General features: G+C 42.1%; 1 protein-coding gene across 3 annotated transcripts in view; it reads left to right on the top strand.

Moving 5' to 3' along the window:
• Bulli (regulator of MON1-CCZ1 complex protein bulli) overlaps positions 1-24,278 on the top strand; it is a 441,067-nt gene that overhangs the window by 319,180 nt on the left and 97,609 nt on the right. For all 3 annotated transcript variants that reach the window (XM_067104768.1, XM_067104769.1, XM_067104770.1), the window contains exon 11: positions 16,294-16,487. In XM_067104768.1, coding sequence (XP_066960869.1) covers positions 16,294-16,487 — 194 coding nt within the window. The remainder of the gene's footprint in view (positions 1-16,293; positions 16,488-24,278) is intronic.

The raw sequence follows: 24,278 nt of genomic DNA, 5'->3' as shown, positions 1-24,278 counted from the left end.
TCTAGCATTTTATACCTAGAAATTCGTGCATGAATGGAATTTCACTGGCTGACAGGGGCTGGACTCAGAAATAGGATTGTTCAGGTTCAGATTGAACAACAATATCAGGTGTATTCAACCAAGAAGAAGGAGTACCAGGAGGAAGTGTTCTGAGTGTAACTTTATTCGTCTTAGCAATCAATGGGGTATCAAATAGTTCTCCAGATATAACATATACCCTTTTTGTTTGTGACAACTGATGTCTTTATGCGCTTAACAAGGATGGTAGTGGCTGAATGGCACCTTCAGACTGTGCGTGTTGATAATATAGTAAAGTGGGCTGAGATGAATGGCTTTAGGTTTTCCAGCTAATAAAACAATAACCATGCATTTTGCTGTATAAGAAGTTCCATCTTGTCCCAGATGTGTTCATACATGAGCAGAAATCCGCTGTGTTGATGAAACAAGGTTTCTTGGGTTGATTTTGACAACAGCTGACTTGGATTCCCACATCTGAAGTATATCAAGACAAAATGCTTGAAAGCAATTAATGTGCTGAAAGTTCTGTCCCACTCTTTTGTGGGCTGCAAACTGAACTCAGATGCTGAGATTATACATAGAGTTAGTCTTTTCAGAATTAACATGTGTGTGTGAAGTGTACACCTCAGCAAAAGTTCAATAGCCTTAAAGTGCTTAATTCAATCCATCATGGAGGAATGAGATTGTGTACAGGAGCATTTAAATCATCTTCCACTGAGAGCATGCTTATAGATGCTGTGAGATGCCCCCTGGATCTACATTACCAATGTCTGCTGTACGGAGATGGCACATGTATTTCCAGAGGCTCCTAAGTCCTTAACCAGCATTTGCATGTATTAAAATGAAAAGGCATTTCCAGTTCTGTGAAAATCACCCCAAGTAACCTCTACCAATTGCTTTTAGAGTAAAAACATCCCAAGGAAAATGATTTACCAGCTAGGTATTCCTGTTAGCCCACCAGGAACTTTTACAGATGTATTTTCGTGTAAATATTTTAATTCTCGAAGGCAGAAATGTCTAGTGAGGCAATAAGTTCAATATTTTTTTAGATCATTCCCCTGAACCTGATAACCCCATTGCAGTTTTACAGATGGCTCAAAAAGTCAGATGCTGGCATCGGCTTTGGAGTGGTCTTCCTGATGGAGAAAGAAACGGAGATTATCTATTTTTACAGCAGAACTGCATTCAATTTTAAAGACCTTTTAAAGGAAATTTTTACTCAGAATGGAAATGGTTTTACAGTCAACCTCCAGTATCCGGGGGATAGGGACCACAAACACCACGACAAATAAGCTAAAATCACAGTACTTGACATCCCCCTTTTAAAATGCAGTAATTCAAAGTATTAGCTCCGTGCCTGTTTTTTTTGAAACTGGTTTTTCTCCACTTTACAGCTTTGATAACAGAGCGAGTGTGTTTGTTGGCGGCCAAGTGTCATTTGCCTCCTAACTGTACTCAACAGTAAGGGGACTGTGGGAATCCAGGGTTCTGGGTGGGGAAAACAGAGAAGTGGGTGGACATGTTTATGTTGCAGGGACACTGGCTGGAGGGGAAAACGAGAGGAGCCATATGCAAAGGGAGGAGCAGCTGAAAGGGTGGGGGTAACGAGGCAGGGAGGGAGAAATTCATCACGACCCCCAAAGTGGAGTTAAGTGGGGAGCAGTGCAAGAAGGATAGAGGTAGGTGCGTGAAGGAAACATGTCGAGAACGAGTGCGGTAGAAGCGTAACACTGGGGTGGGGGAGAGGGAACACTGCCCTGTTGACAGAGACGAGGGCATTATTATGGCCGACAAAAAACAAACTTTCACCAGCTTTACCAGAAGCCGTAAAAGTGAGAAAAAAACCAGTTTCCAAGGTAAAAACAAGAGCAGGAAGGCACTAAGCACTGGCTGGAAGCGAGCAATCTGGCAGGAAAAAAATAATTTGCCAACAAAAAAAGTTGACACCAACAGAAAATAGCTGGCCTTACCCTAGGACCAGGAGGATATAGATCAGCCACTGCTTTAAAAAATGTGAAGAAAACCAGGATTTCTGAACAACAGTTTGTAAAAACTACACCTCTTCCAGCCCTTCTTCTGTGGCAACGTGAGGTCCTGCCACACCCTAAATGCCTCTTCTGCAGGTCGTGGCGGCACTACATCACGCAGTGTGTGTGGACAAAAGCACTGTGTTTTTAGCAGGCTGTGATCTTGGTAAAGCCTGATTAAGCATTTGTAATTGCCTAAGTAATTGGCAGAAAAGTTGCAGTAACTGAGATAGGCAGTTAGCGCAAGACACTGGGAGTGTGCCAGGTTATCGGCGCAGGCTAACGGCGATGTGGACGGAAGGGATTCAGCCACTGTACTGTAACAAGAAAGTGTAAAATGTGTATGTTTTAAAGGGCGTAGAGCCTGGGTAGCAGATAAGAGGTTGTGGTGGGTCAAGGGTGGGGTAGGATGTGGGGTTTTGGGGCAATTGGGTGTTGGGGGAAGGGTTTATGTGAGGGACTTTGGGGGGAAGGGGGAAACTTACGCGCGGTAACAGGAATGGCTTTGTTGAAAAAGCTTCACGTTAGTTATGACAATAAAAGCAAAGAAACCAAAACTGGGTGAAAAAATGTGGCTGGGCAAAATGTTTTTGGGGTACAGAATATTTCGTCGTGCTTAGTACTGGTTGGCGGGTTAAATGCATTTTACGTGTTTAGTAATGGGTTCGGGAAATGGAATCCTGCTGGTTATGAGAAGGAAGCAGAGAAACGATACTGCCATGTGAAAATGTGTGTAGGGAGAGCGTTTTTCTTTTTGGGTACAGATACACTTTCGTCGTAGTTTAGTACTGGGCTGGCGGGTAAATGTATTTCATTGCCGTGTTTAGTTGTAGGCTAGGGGATATAATCTCCCTGCGCCATGTTCAGTACTGGTCCGTTACCTGTGTTGCAACAAGTGCGAGTAAGTGCAACCAAGAACGTTGAAACTTTCAAGAATAAACTCAAAAACGTATGTGTTTTCTTCTTTGCTGTGTTAACTTATAGTTTGAAGGATGCATACAGGTGTGTTTTTCATGTGTAAGGAAAACATGTTAACAAGTTATTTCTTGCGGACGGGATATGAACCGTTCAAACAGGCGCACCCATGCCCTGTCATGTGCAGGATGCGTATGTGAACCCGGAAACTGGACAGCCCCTAGTAGGGAGTGTAAGCAACTTTGGGAGTTAACGTTCAGGGGTTTTCCGCAACAGGGGATAACAGCATAACGTGATTGGTTAGATAAGTGTCTGGGGGTTAGCCTCCCATTCTCCGAAGTTTCCTCAGTAAGGGAGTGAGGGATGACCAATGGCCCCAATAAATGTTCGGGGAAGACAGTAGTAATGGGAGGGGTTGCCTTTGTGTTGGCTCATTTAATGTTCTTGTTTGTTCACTGTTTATTTAGCGGTTTCTCATGTCTGGTGCCGTGAAAAATAAATTTTGGCCGGTTTCTCATGCCTCGTTGTCTACCCCACCCATAACCCCGCTTTCCTAGGGTCCCCAAAATTGTAGGGTAGAAACAAGCGGGTGAGCCGTTACATACCCAAATAACACTGTCCCTGGGGTATACCCCACCCATAATCCCGCATTCCCATCGGGTCCATTAGCTTGTTGGTTGAGAGGAGGCAAATCACCTATCCCCAGCGTATACCCCACCCATAACCCCGCTTTCCCATTGGGTCCCCTAGTCCCCTGCCTTGTTGGATGAACTTGGGGTTAATTAACAAGTTAATTACATTTGTCGGACAAAAAATTAAAGGAAATCCATAATTAGCAACACAAAACTGTTAGAAAAAGTCAAGTTAGCAGGCCATCACTGCCGTGGAGCTACTACTTAGTTCTACCAAAAATGCTTATAACTGGCTATTTAAATCGTTAAAAAACCAGACCCCCTCTAAAAATGTTTATAACTGCTTATCTTAATAGTTCAACACCAAATGTATACCTTAAACTATCATCCCATACAGAATATACCTTAAACTATCATCTAAAACACTTTAATGTTATTTCAGAGTCATGTTACAGCATTATCTCAAAAATATATATTTTCCAGCTAAAGAGTGAAAACTATTCAGGTTTCTCTGTTAAAGTACATCCATTTTCTCTCATACCTTAAACTATCATCCTTCACATAATATACCTTAAAATGTGATCTAAAACACTTAAATATCATTTCAAAGTCACCTTAAAACATTACCCTTAAAAAATATATGGCTTACAGCTAGTGAAAAACTATTCAAGTTACCCCTATTTTCAAAGCACATCCATTTTCTTTCATACATTATTGAAGCAGCCCCATTTTCTTTGTACAGTACATGATGAAATCCTGGGAAGTTAAGTACTGTATACAGTACAGTACCTTAATATTTAATATGCATTGAAAAGTAAATACATTTTATGGATAGTTTGCTGTTTCTTTAATATTAATATTTGAAATTAGTAAAGCATTTTTTATCATAAAAATGTATTTATTCATGAAAATAGCATGAAAATAGAGTAATTAGTAAATATTTCTCTAAAAATCTGTGAATTACTGAATTTTCACTAATAATTTGGTGATAAGTTTCACAGAAAAATCTGCAAATAGGTGAAGCCGCAAATCGTGAACTGTGAATAAGCGGGGTTGACTCTTCCATATATTGCGACTCGAGAATTGTTCTTCAATCGTTAGAATCTTTTAACTCTATGAACCCACTGATCTTAAAGATATTGGAATGGCTGCATTTAGTGAAAAGAAGAGGTAAAGAAGTGGATTTTTTCTGGGTCCCTTCCTATGTTTGAGTGGTTGGGAAAGAGCAAGCTGGTCAACTTGCTAAGTCAGCAGTCACCTCCCCAGAACCCAGAAGATGCCAGCCACCATATTGGGATGTATATCATCTAGTAGGTAAAAAACTTGAAAAGCTTTGGCAGTCTGTATGGGAAAATATTGCAACAAATAAAAAATGTGCAGTGTTATGTCATCAGTGTCTCCATGGTCATATCCCTATATGCCAAGGAGGCAAGAAACAATGTTGTGCAGGCTAAGGTTTGGACATGCAAAACTCACTCGTGTTCTTGATGTCAGGTGAAAATCCTCCATTTTGCAATGATTGGATTGTGCCCTGACTGTGAGACATTTGCTGGTCAATGCCCCAGTCTTGGGAATCTGAGACATAGGTTCCTGTCCCAGGGACATGACAAAGGACATTTTATCCTCACTACAAGTCTTGGTGAGGGTGGTTATTGTAAAGAACAATTATATATCTTTGTGAGGGATGGGCCGCCTCAACTAATTTACACACTCAGTATGTATACATAGTATATATGAATTTACAGATATGATGAAATATATTTTTTAGGTATTTCCTATATGAAACCCCTGTAAATTTATTTATCTTTTAGTTTTCTATTTGATTTTATTTGGCACCAGTTTTAGTAGTCATAAATCAGTCGTTGGGATGGTGGAGACAAATGGCTCTATTTCCCCAGAGCGAGGGTACAGTCAGGCATTTTTCTTCTTTTTGTTCTCTTTCCTGTTTTTTTCGAAAAGTGTGTAGGACGGGCTGATGAGAAAGCAAAAGTTGCTTGGTGGATTATCAGGAAAGCACCTTATTCTTTACCTAATCTTTTCCTTGTGGGCTTTTCATAATTTCTTAATCCATCCTGACTGCCCTCCCCCAGTAGTTGTGGCAAATCTGGCGGGTTTCTTATTTGCCTTAAAAGGTGTGCTGGCTCCACCTTGCCAACCAGTTGATTTTTATGTGGCTGTTGTTATTAGTCTATTTATTAGTTTTTATACTAATTTTATGTTGTTAATTTTAATTCCTTTGGTAGACATTGAGCTTAACTCTGGGCAAGCATAGTACTTTGCTCAAATATTCAGGGTTTAAGGTCAAGTTTTCTTGATCTCCAGAGTTGTGCCCTTAACTACGATTTGATGTTTTTATCTGAGACTCTTTAAGTGCTGCAGTAACAAGTCAAAGGTTGAGTTTTTAATCCCAGGGTTTGATGACCCTGACTTTATTTGTTGTCACAACATCTCACATGTACAACATATTTATTGTCAGAAAAACTTGGAGTAGGTTCCTTGAAGTTCTATGTTTTAAGATTTTCAGTAAGGTCTTTAATGTTTATGTATTTGCTGTTTACCACAATCCAAATATCAAAGATTCTATATAGACTGTCTCTTGGAAGATTAGTATGGATCAATCACAGGAGTCAAAAGCTTCATCTGTTGTATGTGGAGACTGCAATGCAAAGCACACACAGCGAGTGACTTTACTTTGGATTCCACAGATCAACATGGCTAGTCTGCTCTTTAGTCCTGTGTATCCTCTGATTTTGTCCGACTAATTGAGGAACCCATGCATATGTGCCAGCTATTGTCAAGTCCAAGGTTTGCCAGTACATAGGCACTTCTGATCATTGCACCATTGAGATGGACATATCTGTCAATCAGTGTATTAATAGTGCCACCATTGGGGAAACAGTCTGGCTGAAATCTAGAGCGAATTGCGATCGCATTACAGTATTGAAGCTTGTCAGGCACTTAATATTTCAGATGCTATATCAGATCCACATCCCAAGATGAAGTTAAATGAAATGCTGATGATTATTTTGTAAGGTATGCCCCTAGAAAGGTCATCAAATTCAGGACAAGTGACCAGTCATGGTTTGATGATACATGTAGACGAGCTTACCGTGACAAACAGACCGAATTCAACTCAGAGACAAAATCGTTCACATTAGAGAAATTACAATAATTCTTTGAAGAGAAACTTGAAGGAATTACTCAGCCTCATCTGAGGTGGACCAAATAGGCACCATCTGTCTGTGCATCAGGCTCATCTTCCATCCCACCACTACTGACAGTTGATGGTGGATTGGGTCGTAGGTTTCACTAGGAGTACGGAAGGAGGAGACTACATCTTTCTGACAGAACTCCGGCAGTGTGTGTTTCCATTCCTCTCTGAGCAGAATCCTTGTTTGGGCCAATACTCCAAAGCAGTGGATTCTAGAACCTACTGGGTAGACTTCTCTGATGAAGACAGTGTCTTTCCCTGGGAGAGATGTCACTAATATTGGACATGGAGTGGATGTAGCCACTGAAATGGCTCCTCTGAATCTGGAAGCTCCAGGAATACAGTCATCTGCTTTACATGGAAGAGACACCTCAAATGAAAATCTTGCCTCTCCCATGTAGCAATCAGATATTGAAGGGGACACTGATAGGGTCCACCCAACCCCATTTGAAGTGTGTCTGCCTTGTATTATTATTATTATTATTATATTATTATTATGATTATTATTATTATTATTATGATTATTATTATTATGATTATTATTATTATTATTATTATTATTATTATTATTATTATTATTCAGAAGATGAAACCTATTCATATGGAACAAGCCTACAGGGGTCACTAACTTGAAATTCAGGCTTCCAAAGAATATTAAGGTGTTCATTAGGAAGAAGTAAGAGGAGGTAAAGGGAAATACAGAAAGAAGAGACCCCACTTATTAAAAAAGAAAAAAAAAAAAATTAACAAATAGTTGAAAATGTACTACAATGCAAGGAGAATAATATTAGGGTAGTAATGTATTGCACCTTCGCTTGAACTTGAAGTTCCAATTGCACGACTTCCTCTGGGAGGCTGTTCCACAGACCAATGGTGCGAGGAGTAAAGGACCTCTGGAGCTGAGAAGTTTGACAGTGAGGCACATTTACTGCATATGGGTGATGCCATTCAGCGAATCTGGTTGCTCTTGGCAGATAAAGGGGCTCAGGGATCAGTTGTGAATGAAAGATCGCTTTTGAAATACAATTCATGAAAAAGTGACAAACAAGAGACCACGAACCACTCTATCTAAAAGAGAAAAATCCTTGGCAGAAGCAGACATCCACACTAGAGAACAGTATTCTAGTAAAGGGAGTACAAATGACCTAAAACTGGTTGTGTTGATTTTATCTCTGTTATAAATATATGAGGCCTCACGAACAGTACCTAACTTTCATGCGGCATTTACTGAAACTTATATTAGATGTTTGTAAAGTCCCCGCTCAAGTCAAAAGTTACCTCTATAGAGAACATCCTGTTGAAGGGTGCCTTCACATCTGACCTAGGGTCGATCAGAATATATATTTATCACTATAATTGTAAATTGTATATATACAGGCAGTCCCGTTAACGGCTGGGCTGACAGTTAACAGCGATCCGGTTTTATGGCGCTTTGTCTAGCAACAAAATCAGCAATTTTCGGGGCCGAAAATCGCCGATTTCTGTTTATCGGCGCGATAATTGGGTACTGGCGCCGATACATACCTAACAGAGGCGCCAATAATCGAAAATCTGCGCTGGCGCTGATAACCCCGAAAATCGCCAAAAAAGCGCCAAAATCACCGATTTTCGGTTAGCGATTTTGGTTATCATCACACCCCAGAAATGGAATCCTGCGATAACTGGGGACTGCCTGTATTGTCTTTCTAAACAATCATGCTTTTATGTACAAGTAACGAATTACTTATGTAATGTGTCAGACATTATTGATCACTATGTTTTCTGTATGAACCTGTCCTATTTTTTTGTAAAGAATTAGTTTGACCTCAGGTCACCTGTAAATCTTTGTACCCGCGGTCTCTGTGAAGTATGCAGACGTCCATTATCCCGCTTTATAAGCAGCTAAGCTTCATCAGTAAACCAGCAGTACTTGTCTTCCTGCTCATTATTTTGCACCTCTCTCATGTTTCTCAAAAGTTAGATGAGAGTGAAGGTTACACCTAGAATTAGTTAAAACTTCAGATTCGTTCAGCAAAGTTCCATCTGCCTGAAGTGGGGAGGATGGGGGGGGAAATCTGTTTACAAGATCTGCTAATCAATAGTGTTTTCGTTTTACTGGAGTTCAGCCTGCATTGACCCCACAGACTACACCATTCCCTGATCTGGTCCATGTCTCGATTGAGGCTGAGGGGAGCTTCACTTCTCAAAAGTGGAGACTTCACTACACCCACAAGTGATGCATCATCGGCAAACTAGGCAGTCTTGTTTTCCAGGCCAAATATCATGTCACTTGTATCCACTAAAAATAACAGTGGACCAAGAACACTGCCCTGTGGAACTCCAGACACAAGTGGTGATACGACTGCCTTTGCTCAGTCAGTTCATGCAGGCGTCCCCGATAGGGGAATTCTGTTTGTTGTACTTTAGAATTCCAGGAGGAAGTCATAAACAGTATCAAAGATGACCTTGCTGCTGAGCATCAGTATATCAGAGATGCTATCCATGATTCCCAAAAGGAATTCAGGTCAGGCCTGATCCTTAATTAGGTGTAAATGTAAACATTTTTTCAGCCTTTAAGTGAGAGGATAGAGAGATTGGACGGTCTGCCCTAGTAAACGATTGGTTCTATCACCAAAAATCTTAGGTTATGTGGAACAGGGCAATAAAAATCCCAAGCCCAAAAAGAAGTTGAATCATTTATCTAGATCCCAGTTGAAATCAGAACCTGGTGTTAAGAGACAGCCTTTAACAACAATACAGTCAGTTCAGACTATAAAACCTCAAATCAAAATGTAGTATGGGCACCAGTATCCACTCCTGATGGTACTGATAACACTTGGCTTGATGCTCAGTATGCATCCTTTCACCTGAAAGGAAAACAATCATTGTGATTGAACACTTAGAGTTTCGAGACAGTGCAGCTTTTCCTAATACTGAATGGTGCTTGGTCCTCCTTCAATTGAATTCAGCAATAGTCAAAGGAGATGGTTATCCTGCCTATTAATATAGCAGTGAAAGCCATAGGGGCAACTTTTCCCATTTTAATGGAAAATATAGCACTACAGTACAACAGTTTTAGGGAACCAATAGCCCCTTTCTGGGTGGCCCCAGCCTTCTGTCCCTTCTGCTTAAAACAGTCAGTCATGTGAAAGCAGATTTTAGAATATTGTGGTGACTGGGAAGCAAGAGTTAATGGTAGAAATAAAGTAATTTTTTCTCTGCCATCCCAGTATCTGATAGTTCTCCAAAGGAATGGACAACACTTGTCCTTCCTTTTTATAGGAATAAGTTCTCTTTGGGACCCCTATGAGAAAAATCCTAGACAGGACAGCCATGGCTAAATTTCATGCTAGGCTTCACCTCCTTAACAATGTAACTTCTACTACTATGCTGGAAGCAGCTATTAGAGGGCTTCCACATTCTTCCAGAACAATGTTGGCTGCAGTAGCCAAAACTCTTGTGTGGACCCTATGGGGGTACTCTATAATTTTCTGGAGTCTCACGTTACGGCTTGAAAGAAAGCATTGGGTAGGCTCCAATATGTTGCTCACCAATGTAACCTTGCTATTATATTCTTCCCCCTCCTGCAGGACCTGTTTAAAGAGCCTTTCGTCTCTCAACTCATTGAAGGAGCCTGACAACAGAACTGCACAATACTGTATATGCTCTTCTTGGAAAAGGGGAACCTGGGAAACAATATACTGTACCCAAAAGTTTCCTCTTCCTAAACCAAAGAAAGCTTAGTATGATTTGGAGCCGTACAATCCTCCAGTCACTACTAAAGGATCCCTCCAACAACAGAAGAGGTGACAACAGTAGCAGCAGCACCCCTTGCAAAGTGGACAAAGATGCTCCTACCAGAAGAAAGGGAAATCAACTTCTGGACTGCCTATTAAAGGCATGGGAAGACGTGGAGCCCAATAGGATTTGCATGGTCAGTGGTTGTTTTCAGCATCACATGCAGTGGAAGTGTTCCCCTTGGGAACACAATGTTATCTTCAGCAGGCTATGGTGGAAATGGTCTCACCCTCTTTCCTTTGTAAAGGGGATTTTCCAAAACCCAGACCCATCCTTTGAAGAATAAGTGCTGTAGGCTGTTTGAACACATTATATGCCACAATTTTTGGAAGACTGCGGGCGCAAAAGTATGTTTGCTCATACTGCAAGGGACCTGGACCATCTTTATAGACCTGAAAGACATACACTGGCAAGTCCCTATCACCATTCCTGTTTGCCCCTTCCTAGGATGTCAGATGGAAGGAAACATACAAATTCAAAGTCATGCCTTTCAGAATAAATATTGCCCCAAGAATCTTTAAAAAATTAACAGCAATAGTTGTCTAGGAGTTGAGGAAAGAAGAAATTCAACTGGTGGCTTGCATCAAGAGGTTGGTCTTATGCTCAGCCCCTCTCAGTGCTATAATGTTACCTATCTATCTTAAGCAAGGAAGTGGTACTTGTGAGCAATTCACCTTATGTTGTCTCTCAGTGTAATAGCAGACACTGTCAAGAAGCATGGCAGCCTTGACTGAAGGGATGTTGGACAAACACTTCTTTCAGTTATTGCCAGCGTGCTACCACATCCAGAAGTGGACCTGTTTGCCATATGAGATAGCCATCAACTTCCAGTATTTTTACAAGGCTGGACTAATGGAGAACAATATACCTCTTTCCTCCATTGTCCCAGATTTCAAAGGTTTTGAACAAACTACTAGCTTTTAACGGAACTGCTTACTTAGTGCCCCAAAATTGGCCGAACGGTCATTGATTCCTTTTTGCTTCAACACCGGGCAAGAGAATAGATTCCATTACTGTACCGTCCGTTGTTCTATATCAGACAGGAGGGGAAAAGTCATTTATTCATCTTCCTTCTGAGCCTCGACCTTCAAATGTAGAATTATTTAACCTGTTAAGCACCGCCAACAGCATATCCTAGTTGCCCACATCCCATATTACATCGCCTTCAACTTAGTGACGTGATCTCCTCTTTTCAAGGCTAGTGCCACACTGATCAAGCTCAGAAATACCCTTTACTCTTATACAAATTGTAGGAACATCATTTGGTCAACACAATGAGCTAAATTAGGGGTGAATGGCAACTTTTTTGTAGTGGAAAGACAGTCTGACAGTGAACATATACCTCTCACCTCCCGAAGTGGTGCGTTCAGTGGTCAACGATTGATTTCTTTTTGTTTTGAACCCATTTATCCCCCATAATGAGCTTTCCAAAGCAAAAGAAAAATCTTTTGCCTGAAGAGATAGTATCACTACTCGATGTACAGTAGAGGCTAATGATGACAACGAGACTCAGAGTAGCTGCTCAGAAGCCTCTAACATAGACTGAATAAGGTTTATCTAATTTTGAAGAAAATCATAATTTACATTAGAGCATCAACATTTGCCAAGTGACTTGAAAGTAACTGATTAGGAGAAGAGTCCCTTTACTTTTCAGTCACCCAAAGCTGTGAAATTTATTGTTGAGGATAAGGAAAACCCTGTGGAGTTTTTTTTAGAAGTTTTTCGAAGTCAAAGTCATGGAGCACATTGTAACAGTAACGAACAGATTTACCAACCAGATTATAGATGAATAAATAGAAAGTTTGCCTACAATATCATGTGCACTAAAATGGTATGAAACAAATGTAAAGGAAATGAAACCATTTATTGCTCTACTGGCTCTGTTTCAGGGAATGGTATATGAAAGAATTTTTTCCCTTTTATGTTTCATGCTTGTAATCTTTAGGATATAAAAATGCAAAATAAATTCTTTCATCTTTTCGTATACTACATTATTTATGATAATATGTTTATACAAAAAACAATATCAGTGTAATAAAAAAGAACACATAAAAAAGCATAAAAATTGGCATAGACCAAATGACTGCTCTGCAAGCCAGAAAATGTGACGATACTGGAGCAGCTGTCTCCCATAAGTGACGCTTAACGGGCTAATGCAGTCTACCATGAAGATTATTGACTTAATAATATTGCTGGTTACCTAGTGCAAAAACTATGAACTTTATGTGACAGTACCAGTCCATATGGAAAGTGTGGTTAGATTACCTCTATGCTGAGAGCCCAGTCAAAATCTCTTTGGAAACATTTCTACATTTTCTTGTGTATCTCTCTGAGGACAAATGCCTTGTTATTACAACTATCAAGGCATACAATACAGCATTGTCAGAACCTTGCTTTATGGTTTTGGAATTAATTCTAATATAGATATTGTAACTTCCCTTCTCCGGTCTTTTGCATTACAAAGGCTGGCTCCTGCAAGGCTTCCCATTACCTGGTCCCTGAATAAGGTCCTTAAGACTCCTGTCACCCCCTCAATGCAGTAAGCCCAATACAACTACAACTCATATGCTACAAAAAGCAGTTGTCTTGACTGCTTTGGCATGAGGTGCTCAGATTAGCGAACTGGGCTCTCTTAGACAGGGTGGTCATCAGAGGAAGTACAGTGCTCCCCCACTTTTTTGCAGGGATAGGTACCAGAACCCACCACGGAAATGTAAAATCCGCGGAATTGCAAAATGCCCTCTAAAAATTCTTAAAACTGCCAAATACCATGTACCCCTTAAGCTGAAATGCATATAACTGTCTATTTTCAAAGTTCACTGCCTAATTTAATAGTTCAAACAAAAATATACCTTAAATTATCACACTAAAACAATTTAATATCAATTCGAACAAAAATACACCCGAAACCATCATCTCAAAACACCCTAAGTCATCGTAGATTAGTACCCTTTTACAACTCTTACTCTTACGTATATACGCCCCCTAAAATGCTTATACCAATGATTTACTAATTTTAAAATATTAATATTAATTAATGTAAACACAGCAGTATATCTATAAAATGTTTACTGGAATACAAAAATAAACAAATTTTTAATACAAATTAAATAAATTTTGAATACAAATTAAATAAATCAGTCATACAGAATGTTTGAGAACTAATCAAGTTAACCCTGTATACATAAGTATAGCTGTTTTCTCTCATAGTAGTGAAGTTGTCCCATTTTCTTTATATATTGGTAAAAACAATTAAAATTATCACTAATTCACTTTTTTCATAGAACAACAGTTTATTCACTAATTACTGTACTGTATTTTTTCATATTGTGTTCGTGACTAAATAAAGATTTTTATGAAAAATAATTTAAAATGTGCTTACACTGTAGTAAAGTTATCTACAAAATCCGTGAATTAGTGAAAGCTCCCCCATGGAAATGTGAATAATGTATTCACAAAATCCATGACAAAATGAAGAGGGAAGAAGTGAAGCAAAAAGTGGGTAGCGCTGTATTCCTTAAACGCTATTGCCATGAGCTCAAGCAAATTTAGCTGCACTGTTTGTTGATAGGTGGTAAGGTAAGTTCCTGATCTCATAGGAAAACCAGGAGCCTTCTTGACATGGTGGTCATGCTGAGATATCGCCAGAAGAATTTTCAATAATCCAGCAGCCAGACCCTGCATATTTTGGGAAGTCACCTGAGAACTAGAAGTGATAATTTATATATTGGTTTGTGTGTTGTTTCCTGTTCTTTGTTGCCAGACCCGAACGGGTATCTGGAATAAAGAGTATGGTTGATAACTTGTGACTTCACCATGGACCTAAATTTTATCTGGGTTGTTGGGATTGATTTATTAGGAGCTAAGCCATTTCGTCACTTGTTAAATTTTTTTGTAAGCTCCTTTTGAAGACAAATAGCAGCTGTACTATCAAAAAACAGGTATTGACATGGGAAAAACCTATTTTTGGTAGCCACTGTAAGTCCTCAAACCTACTCACTTTCCCTGAAGAAAATATATTGTTATGGGGTGAACATTTATCTTGCAGAGACCTGGTGTAAGTAATGAGGAAAATGGCTAATGTAAGTGCTGTTCAGACATCTGTGAGAGAATGATGAAGGGAAAATGACATAGTCACTATAGGCAAAGATAGAGCCCTCTTGTGTTGAGTCCTTTGTATTCTGTTGTTGTGCCATCAAGCATTATTCTGGCCAAGATTAACTATAAGAGAATTCTTTGAGATTAGTTGGTCTGTCTTATGGCCCTGGGCTTACCATGAAAGAGTAACTCCTTTTGAGGACTCACATTAGCTACCAGAAATAGGTTTTTCCTACATCAAGACCTGTTTTGTAATCTATCTGTTTATAAACCAAGAGATTCTCAACACCCCTATATGCACAGGATTGGGGACCGTTTCTAAATTATAGAAATGACTGTAGCTGTAAGGGCAAAGTTATGGGATGAGAAAATGACCATGGTCTGACTGTGTAATACTGTACTGTAATTGGTTTGTAGTTGCTACACTGCTGATTGGGGATACAGTAATGAAGAAAAAAACTGCAGAAGCTAGTAAAAAATGTTGGAAGTGTTTGCACAAGGAAAAAGTTGACAGTAAATATGGGCAAGAGTAAAGTAATGAGGATAAATGGAAACCAGGAAAATGGAGCAGTGTTAGTATGTTATTAAGTTTATAAGCTAATATGAATGGTGGAGATATGGAAGTGGAAAATTTGCAGAAGTTTGTAGGTGTAAATATAATAATAATAGTAGGATGAAACAAATGGTGAGTGACAGAAAATAGGCATGTATAAAAGATTGGTAAGATACCTGAATTTTCCATGTACTGTAATTAGATTTTAGGTTGAAGTGTATGAAGGATGTTGAATAAAAATGAAAAAGGTGGACACTGTTGAGGTAAACTGCTTGTGTAGCATACAGAGACACACATAGTTAGAAGGTTACAGAGATGAAAGGATAGTTTAGAGCATTATTAAATGGTTTGGCCATTTGTAAAGAATAGCCTTTTACAGGGTCTCTGCGTAGACCCACTTTATGCGTGGAGTGTAAGTTAACCCTCAGTTTTTTTAAATTTTTTCAATGCTTAAAATGTTGACATATAAGTAACTCGCATCCTCTATTCGGAGTGATCTGATGTCCTGTGATTGGTTAGTGATATGACTATCCAAATTAGTTAACTTTACATATAGTCAGAATTACTCTTTTTAGTGTAATTTGAGTAAATATTTAGTTCTTGTAAGGCAGTGATTTGTAGCTTCAAAGGAACAAGATAGTTAAACTATATTTTGTGGAATGCATACTGTTGCTTCTAAGTGATATCTCTCCTCCAGCTCTCTTACTCAAATTCTTTTCCATTCTACTTTTCCACATAACAAGGAAGCAATGGTTTGCAGTCCATGAAGGATGGATGATTTTGCTTCATTCTGACTTTGATCCAGTACCTTTCCTCTTTTTTTTTTTTTTTTTTTTAGATAATTATGAGATTTTAAGGGTATTGTTGCACCCTTTAGATATTTAAAGTAATAGTAAATTTTAGTAATTGATTCTTTTTGAATGAGAAGTCATTTTTAAAAAGCATTTACTTTGATTTTAAGAGCTCCCTGATAGCAGTGCTTGAATTATAATTTAATATCATAACCTTTTCCGTGAATATACATTAAAATGTTTTTAATTTTATTATGTGATTGTTTTTCAGAATCTTGCCAAAGAGTCCCACTGAAAGTCGTGGTTGGAGTTGTAGTGGAATATACAAGATCTCTAGGTGCTGTTGGAGTAACTGTTCAACATTTTCTGTATGAACTGGTTATAAATGCACTTGTTAGAACAAGGCAGTTCTATCAATTGCATCAGCTACTTCAGTATCATGTACTTGCAGATTCAAAACCTTTAGTAAGTCACTAAAGCTTAATACTGAATTGTAGTATAGAACCCCTCAATTGTGCACATGTGAGTGATAGACCAAATTTTCATTTTGTACATGTTTGTTCATAATATTTTAAGAATTGAAGATTTATATTAACCAGCATTTGCCATTTCGAGCAATCAGTATCTCAAATACACAGGTTTTGATGTAGGAAAAACCTATTTTTGGTAGCTGCTCTGAGTCCTTAAAGGAGTTAAACTCTCATGGTTCCCCCAGGGTTCCATAAAACGGACCATTCAGTCTCGAAGATATCCCTTATAGTTGGTTTCAGCCAGAATAGTGCTAGTTGGCATAGTGATAGAATATAAAAGATTAAGGGCAAGAGAGCTCTGTCTCCTGTCCTACAATGATTACCTTGATTTTTCTATCATCCTACTCTCACAGATGTAACAACATCATCCATGTCAGCCATCTTTCTCATTACATGCCAGGTCTGTGCAAGATAAATATTCACCCGAGAACTGTGCCTTTTTGTCAGGGAAAGTGAGTGGGTTTGAGGACTAACAGCGGCTACCAAAAATAGGTTTTTCATACATCAGAACAAGTTTCGATGTAGGAAAAACCTATTAAAAAAGGGATTTTGACAAAGGAAAAATCTATTTCTGAGGAAGGTCCCGTGTCACCCGGTGAAATTCCATTATAGCACGAATTTCTAGGTATAATATGCTAGATATACCAGAGAAAAAAGAGCTTTCAGGAAAGCTGGGGTTACTACCCCCAGATCGAGCGTCTTCTCCAGGGAAGACGTCGGTATAACGAAGGGTGAGTGAAAGATCACTACCACGGAGTCTTACTCGAAAGATCTCTCCCTATCAAAACCCCCAGAACAGAGCGGTGAGCCGTTACAGCCCCTACGCCCAACACCCGCCAGCTCGGCGACACCAGCGCCACCTACCTCATTCCATGCTAGCACTAACCCCAGACTTGGCATGTGCAAGAAAGGGGGGGAGCAATAGGTGAGTCAGGGAGGGTCACCGGGTGACACGGGACCTTCTCAGAAATAGATTTTCCTTTGTCAAAATCCCTTTTCTGAGTCCAGTCCCGTGTCAGCCGGTGAAATAGTGACAGAGAATCATGCCAAGGCTGCAAACTACGAGGAAACAAGGTAATCTGAAGAAGAAACATAAATTACGAAAGCAGTTTTAATCAGGGAATCTCTTACATGTATCAAGAACACTAAACCTAAGGCACATCAAAGACTTAATATTACGAAAAAGTGGGGAAGTCCCAAGTACACCAACGGGGAAGAGGCCCCAAAAATACTTAACACTACTAAAGCATAATGGCATACGAAGATTGCACAGGTTAAATGGCATATACAATCTTAAAGCTACACACGTAAACTTAAGCTAAACACGTAAGAGATCAAATCAAATGGGAAATAAAATATACAGTACATATACATATATCTGGAGTACATGGAGCAAAATAAAAACCGCCCAGTACCCCACAAGAAAATACAATCATAACATGTCAGATTACAGTTTCCACTCAACAGAGACAAGATACATCAACATGAGGAGCAAGGCAGTGAGGCATGATCAACCAGGAGGATAAGCAGAGAAGTAAATGAGGCAGGCGGGCGGGGGGGAAAGGGGAGGATAAGGATATGATTGGTTAAGGTGGGGAGATGACACTTCCCACAGCTATTGTAGAAAATTTCAGGGCTTGAGCGATTTTTAAATAGTGGCGTTTAAACACTAGAGGTGATTTCCAACCCGTGTATTTAGATAGTTCTGAGAAATCCATATTATGAAAGTAATTAATGGAAGTAGCAACTGCTCGAATATCATGAACCTTAGGAACTGAATCTGGGTTGGCCTGTTTAATAAAATACAGAATTTGTTGTCTTATAGCATTCAGTGAAAGAGTACCACCTTTCTCCCTGATAAAAAGAGGACCCGACTTACTCTGTGGAGTTCTTAAAAGGTAAGATTTAAGTGTATAAACTGGACATAAAGACTGGTCTTGTGGAAGGGGCACCACCTTCCAAGGAGACCACCTGTCTTGTGGGTCTTCATTTTTGGCTAAGAATCTAGGGTCAGGGGAAAGGAGGACCTCTCCGGACGGGAGGAAGTTCACAAAATTATCACCTCTAGTGAGAGCCGACAGCTCTGAGATTCTAGCACCTGAGGCCAAGCTAATCAGAAATAAGGTCTTCCTTAACATATCTTGATAAGAGCATTGAAAGTTGTCCATCTCTGATGCTAACTTAAGGACGTCATTGAGAAACCACGTAACGGAATGTGGGCGTGATACGGGTCTCAGACAAGCGCATGCTCTGGGGATGGATGAAAAATAGGAATCTGTAAGGTCGATTTTAAAACAGATAGAAATACTTTCTTCAGGGCTGACTTGGCTGTGGTAATAGTGGCCGGAGCAAGGCCTTTCTCAAACAGTGATCTAAAGAAAGAGACTCCTAAATTAGTCGTCATGATTTTGGCTTCAGATGCTTTCAGGAAGGAGGCTAACTTTTTGACTGCTGAGTCATACTGTCTAAGAGTAGAATCTCTTTTATCTGATTCAAGAAACAGAGTGTTGACAGGGTCAATGTTTGCTCCTTTTGGGCTGCGAATTTTATAAAGTCCATAAAACTAGGGCATTCTGAATTCTTGAGGAAGCTGACACAGTCTTAGTTTGTACTGTCTGGGTCAGTATGGACTTGGGAACCGAAGACTCCGCAATCCCAGTTCCTGAAGAAGAGGGAACCAATTGCTCTTCGGCCAATAGGGGCTACTAGGGCTGGTTGACCTTTGAATGTCCTGAGTTTGTGTAATACTTTCAGCAGTAAATTTATTGGAGGGAACAGGTAAATTTTCTCCCAATTGTTCCAATCTATTGTCATTGCATCCGTGGCGTACGCCTGAGGGTCCAGGTTGGGGCCACATAACAGGGGAGCTTGAAGTTGCTCTCCGTCGCGAACAGATCCACTTGGAGACCCGGAACCCGGCGGCAAATCCATTTGAAAGATTCTCGTCCAGGGACCACTCCGTCTCCAACGGAGTAGCCCTGGACAGGGAATCCGCCACCACGTTCCATACCCCGCTAGGTGGGTGGCTGACAGGTGCCAGCCGTGCTTGTTCGCCAGGGAGAAGATAGCAACCATTACTTGGTTTACTCGACCTGATTTGGAGCCGCCCCTGTTGATGCAATGAACTACCACTGCGCTGTCCAATACCAGCCTGATATGAATCCGGTTGGGGGCGGATTTTCTTTAGAGTTAGAAAGACCGCCATAGCTTCCAGGGTGTTTATATGGAACTGCTGAAACGTTGTGGACCACGTTCCTTGTACTTTTGTTTTGGTGAATATCCCCAGCCGCTAGGGAAGCGTCTGTGTGGACAACTAGTGCCGGAGGGGGAAATTGAAGCGGAACTGACTTGGACAGGCTTCTGACTGTGGCCCAAGGCCGCAGTCTTGTTTTTAAGATTCGAGGAATAGAGGAGACCTTGTCTCTGAGCTTGACATTGGCTCGACTCCGCCCACACTCTGTTTATGTCTTTTAGTTTCGCTTTTAAGAGCAGGTCCGTCACTGAGGCAAATTGAAGGGACCCAAGGACCCTTTCTTGGGATCGACGGGATGCCGATTGATTTTTGAGAAATTTCCTGGTGAGAGATGCTATCTCTTTCCTCTTGGGAGGCGGGAGAGATAACGTGTGAGAGGACAGATCCCACTGGAGGCCCAGCCACTGAAACCGGGACCCGGAGTCAGGCGGGACTTTTCTCTGTTCAGTTGAAAACCTAACGACTCCAGGAAGTTGATGACTATGGACGTAGCCTTCTGGCACTCCAGAACTGTTGGTGCCCAAATTATCCAATCGCTCAGGTACGCTGCTAGGGATATCCTCGGGACCGAGTTGTTGAACTACCGTGTCCGCCAGCTTGGTGAATACCCTGGGCGCAATGTTTAGACCGGGGCATGACCTTGAACGAGTAGGCTTGATTCCCGAGTCTGAAACCAAGGAACTGAGAGAAGTTCCGCGCAATCGGGACGTGATAATAAGTGTCTGAAAGATTGATAGAGGTGGTGACGGCTCCACGCGAAGTAGAGTCCGTACCTGAGCTACCGTAAGCATGCGAAATTTGTCGCATTTTATGTAGAGATTTAGACGCCGACAGATCCAGGATCACTCTTTGCTGATCTGAGTCTTTTTGGGAACTGTGAATAACCTGCCTTGAAACTTTAGGTGCCTTACTTTCTTTATTGCTTGTTTGTTGAGCAATTCTGCCACGTAATCCTGTAGGATTGATGAGGGTGGCTGGTAAAACCTGGTTGGAGGAGGAGGGTCCTTGATCCAGCTCCATCCTAGACCTTTGGACACAATGCTGTGTGCCCAAGGGCTGAAGGTTCATTGGTCCCTGAACCAATACAGGCGACCACCTACCTGTGTTCTCTCAGTGGGAGGAGCGGGTTTGTTCCTCTACCACGTCCAGGTTTTCCTCTTGGGGTGGTGTTTGCTTTTCCTCTATGAGAGGCCCTGCCTCTTCCCCCTTGCGATCCTGTTAAGGCCGTGAAAGTATCCACGGCCCTCATAGGTGGGGTTGTATGCTGGTGAAGCAACATACGAGGGCGCAGCAGGGAATGAGCTGGTTGGACCAGCACATATTGTTGGGGGTGAGCCTTTGAGGTGGAGGGCTGTGCCACTGCCGAGACCGGGACGGCTTGAACTACCGCCTGATGGTGGGGCCTCTTATGCCTCCTAAAACGTTTGCCTCCTCTCGTCTGGGGGCCGCCAGATTCTGGGGTCTTGCGCTTGTAGGCAGAGATGCCCCAGCGAGAGCGCAGACTCTGGTTGGCCCTTGTAGCCTCAGTCATAACATTGTAACCTCTTCTTCTGGGAAGAGGTTAGGCCCCAGATCGAGCTTTTACGAGCTTGTTAGGCTCGTGGACGGATAGTAGCATCGGCAAAGATGAATTTTCTGCATTCCAGTCTGGCCATGATGAACTCAAAAGGGTCAGACTGAAAGCCAGCTAGCAGGGACTTAGCCAAGACTTGGAAAAATGGTTCGTCCACAAGCAGGAGACAGCAGTGGCTTCAGTGAGGCAGACGGAGTTCAGGGACCGGGCTAGCTTAGTCCGGGGCATCAAACTCCGCCTTTAGCAAAGATTCCGGCAGCTTGGGGAGCTGCTCACTAAACTGTGAGGAAGCACAGAAAGGGTCCAACTTCCCGACAGTGAAAGTGGACAGAGCATCCATCCAGAACTCATCACTTCCTGGGAATACCAGGGAAGTGGGGTCTGTTCCCTCAGCTGCGGTAACGGATTACCTTCAAAGCACGCCGGGCCGTAGCCAGAGCGACTTTGTTCAAACAGGGGTTGGTAAGTTGTCTCCCCAGGGCAAACTTGGTAAAGTTGCCCTTGAAAGGAGTCAACTTTGTGTTGTCTGCCTGCCACTCCGGCCAGAGTGCGCAGGAGAGCCGACTGAGCTTGGTCCCTAGGGACGATGACAGTCTCCTGGGAACCTTATCAGAACGTATCCATGCTTCCTCTGTCAATCTTACGAAGCCTGGGTAAGGGGGCAAGAGATCGGCGGGAAGAATTCTAACTCCTCCAACCGCCTCGTGCCAAGACCTTCAACAGTAAGTTTGCCATCATGTTGGATGGCCCGGAGGGCAAAACGCCAAGGGTTACCGACATCGAAAGGCGGAGGTCCGCTGTGTCGGAATGACATACTGGGGTTCGGCTGGGGTGGTTTAGAGATTCCCGCCAGTATGTTGTCATAATTGGCAAACTTTTCGGATATCTTATTGAACTTGGTGTCGATATCCTCTGTGAACCTTTTTAAAAGCTGGTTCATGCAAGGCCTCCGCGATCAAAGGCAGGTTGGCGAGGAGGGCTTGGTTTTGCTGCCCTCTTACTCGCGCTTTGCCGGAGAAACCAGACTTGCTCCCGGAGGCTACAGGTGCTGAGACCTTAGCCTTCGACGGGGAAAGGCGATGCTTTCTTGGAGGACGAGGACTTATAGCCCTTCGCCTTCCATGAAGTCTTCAACTTCAACTTGGGGATAGCTGATGGAGCTCTATCACCCAAGGAGGAAGACTTCCCAAAACCTGAAAAAGAAGAAATGAAGAAGCTGGGGAGTCAAAAAGGGGCCCGCCCCAACAACTTCACCTACCTCGCCACTTACCACCTGGTCCTGTTCGGCAGCCATAGGTTCCAGGTCTAAGTCCAAGGCGGCGACGCCCTCTGAAACCTCAGCGTAGAGGATGCCCACTTGGGGTGGCTGGGTCGCATCCCGGATCTGCTGGATGATGGGGTGGCAAGATCTTCTGGCACTGCGGCCGCCACCCGGCGCGGGTAGAGCAGGTCCTCAACTTCGCGCCGAGGACGTAGGGCTTCCCCGACGGAACATTCCTACCAAACCCAGCCACCCAGGCCCGGAGAGATTCCAAGGCTGACTTCTTGGAGGACCTCATCCGCCTGTAAGAAAAAACCAGCAATTAGCCAAGGACGAAAAACAGTCCGGGAACCACGTAAACAATATTCAAAATGAGGAGCATAAAACGGAGGAAGACTGTCACTTACCGACTCATCCTGATGACGGTTGCGCACAAGCTTAAGCAAACCTCACAACCATCAGGGTGCCACACTACAAGATCGTCATCCAGCCGGACCGCACAACCAGCGTGGGTCCGCACACCACGTGACCGTAAGGTTGTTGCAGTGACGCGGTACACCCCGGCTCCTTACAGCGAACAGTCTGTAAGTGGAAAAGTATATGAACCTACCACTCTAAGCAATCTAAAGCCGGCAAGGCCGGAATTTCAACTGCAACCGAATACCCGGCGGAGAAGAAATCCTTTATCATAAACTAGGCCAATAAGCTCTAAAATACACAGAGTGGAAGGTAAACTTTCAGACCCGAATACCCGGGAATGAAAGGAATGAGACAACAAGAACTCACCGCAAGGGTTGCCAGTAAAAATAACGGCGGAACCCCCGGTGTAGAACCGACTCACATATATAAATAAGAGTACTCCGTTAGATAAACACAGTTATTTAAATATGTATATTCATAAACAATAACATTAAACAAGTGATGGTATAAAGGGCAAATGCTCCGAGACCGGAGGGATCCGCTCCTCTTATATTATATAAATCCCTTCCTCACTTACTTCCCGCCAGAGAAACAAGGTGGGCAAGATGCTCGATATTCATAACATAAGCCGAACAAGTATAATAACCCAGCCAAGTAACCCGACGGGGAGAAAGAAGTGTGGATAGAGTGTTCAACACGCTCGAGCCACGAGTGAACCAACCACCAACACCAACACAGCGATGCTAGGGACTGTATGGGAGGGAGCGAATCCTCTACCAAATGGAGAAGTCCCTGAACTCGAGAAAACGCCATCTAGCGCCACCCGCACGAGTAGAGCAAGGCTGGAGGGGTGGGGGAGGGGGGGAGTAGGGGAGAATGGTAGGCGCGAAGAAAGAGAACAGGAGACAGGGGGAAATATATAACCCGCTCAACTGCACACATATACCACTCCAAGAAAATGAAACTTAGGAGGGTGGCCTACTACTAAGGGAAGGAAGCGACCAAGCCTCGATGCCCGACTCCTGCCTAGGCAAAGCCTAATAGGGACCTAACCTAGTATAGGCTAGGAAAATGGAAGGAGTGGAGGGGAGGAGGAAGCAAATAAGGAGAGAAATTTTGTGCCGAGAACCAACCGGGATCGAGAAGAGGGGGGCAAGAAGGCGATTAGCCTAGAGGAGACACATCCAAAGAACTCTATTCCCCAAAGGAAGGAAGAGAA

The sequence above is a fragment of the Macrobrachium rosenbergii genome, chromosome 6 (assembly GCF_040412425.1).
Source record: "Macrobrachium rosenbergii isolate ZJJX-2024 chromosome 6, ASM4041242v1, whole genome shotgun sequence".
Taxonomy (NCBI): Eukaryota; Metazoa; Arthropoda; class Malacostraca; order Decapoda; family Palaemonidae; genus Macrobrachium; species Macrobrachium rosenbergii.
This window is presented reverse-complemented; position numbering and strand designations above follow the sequence as displayed.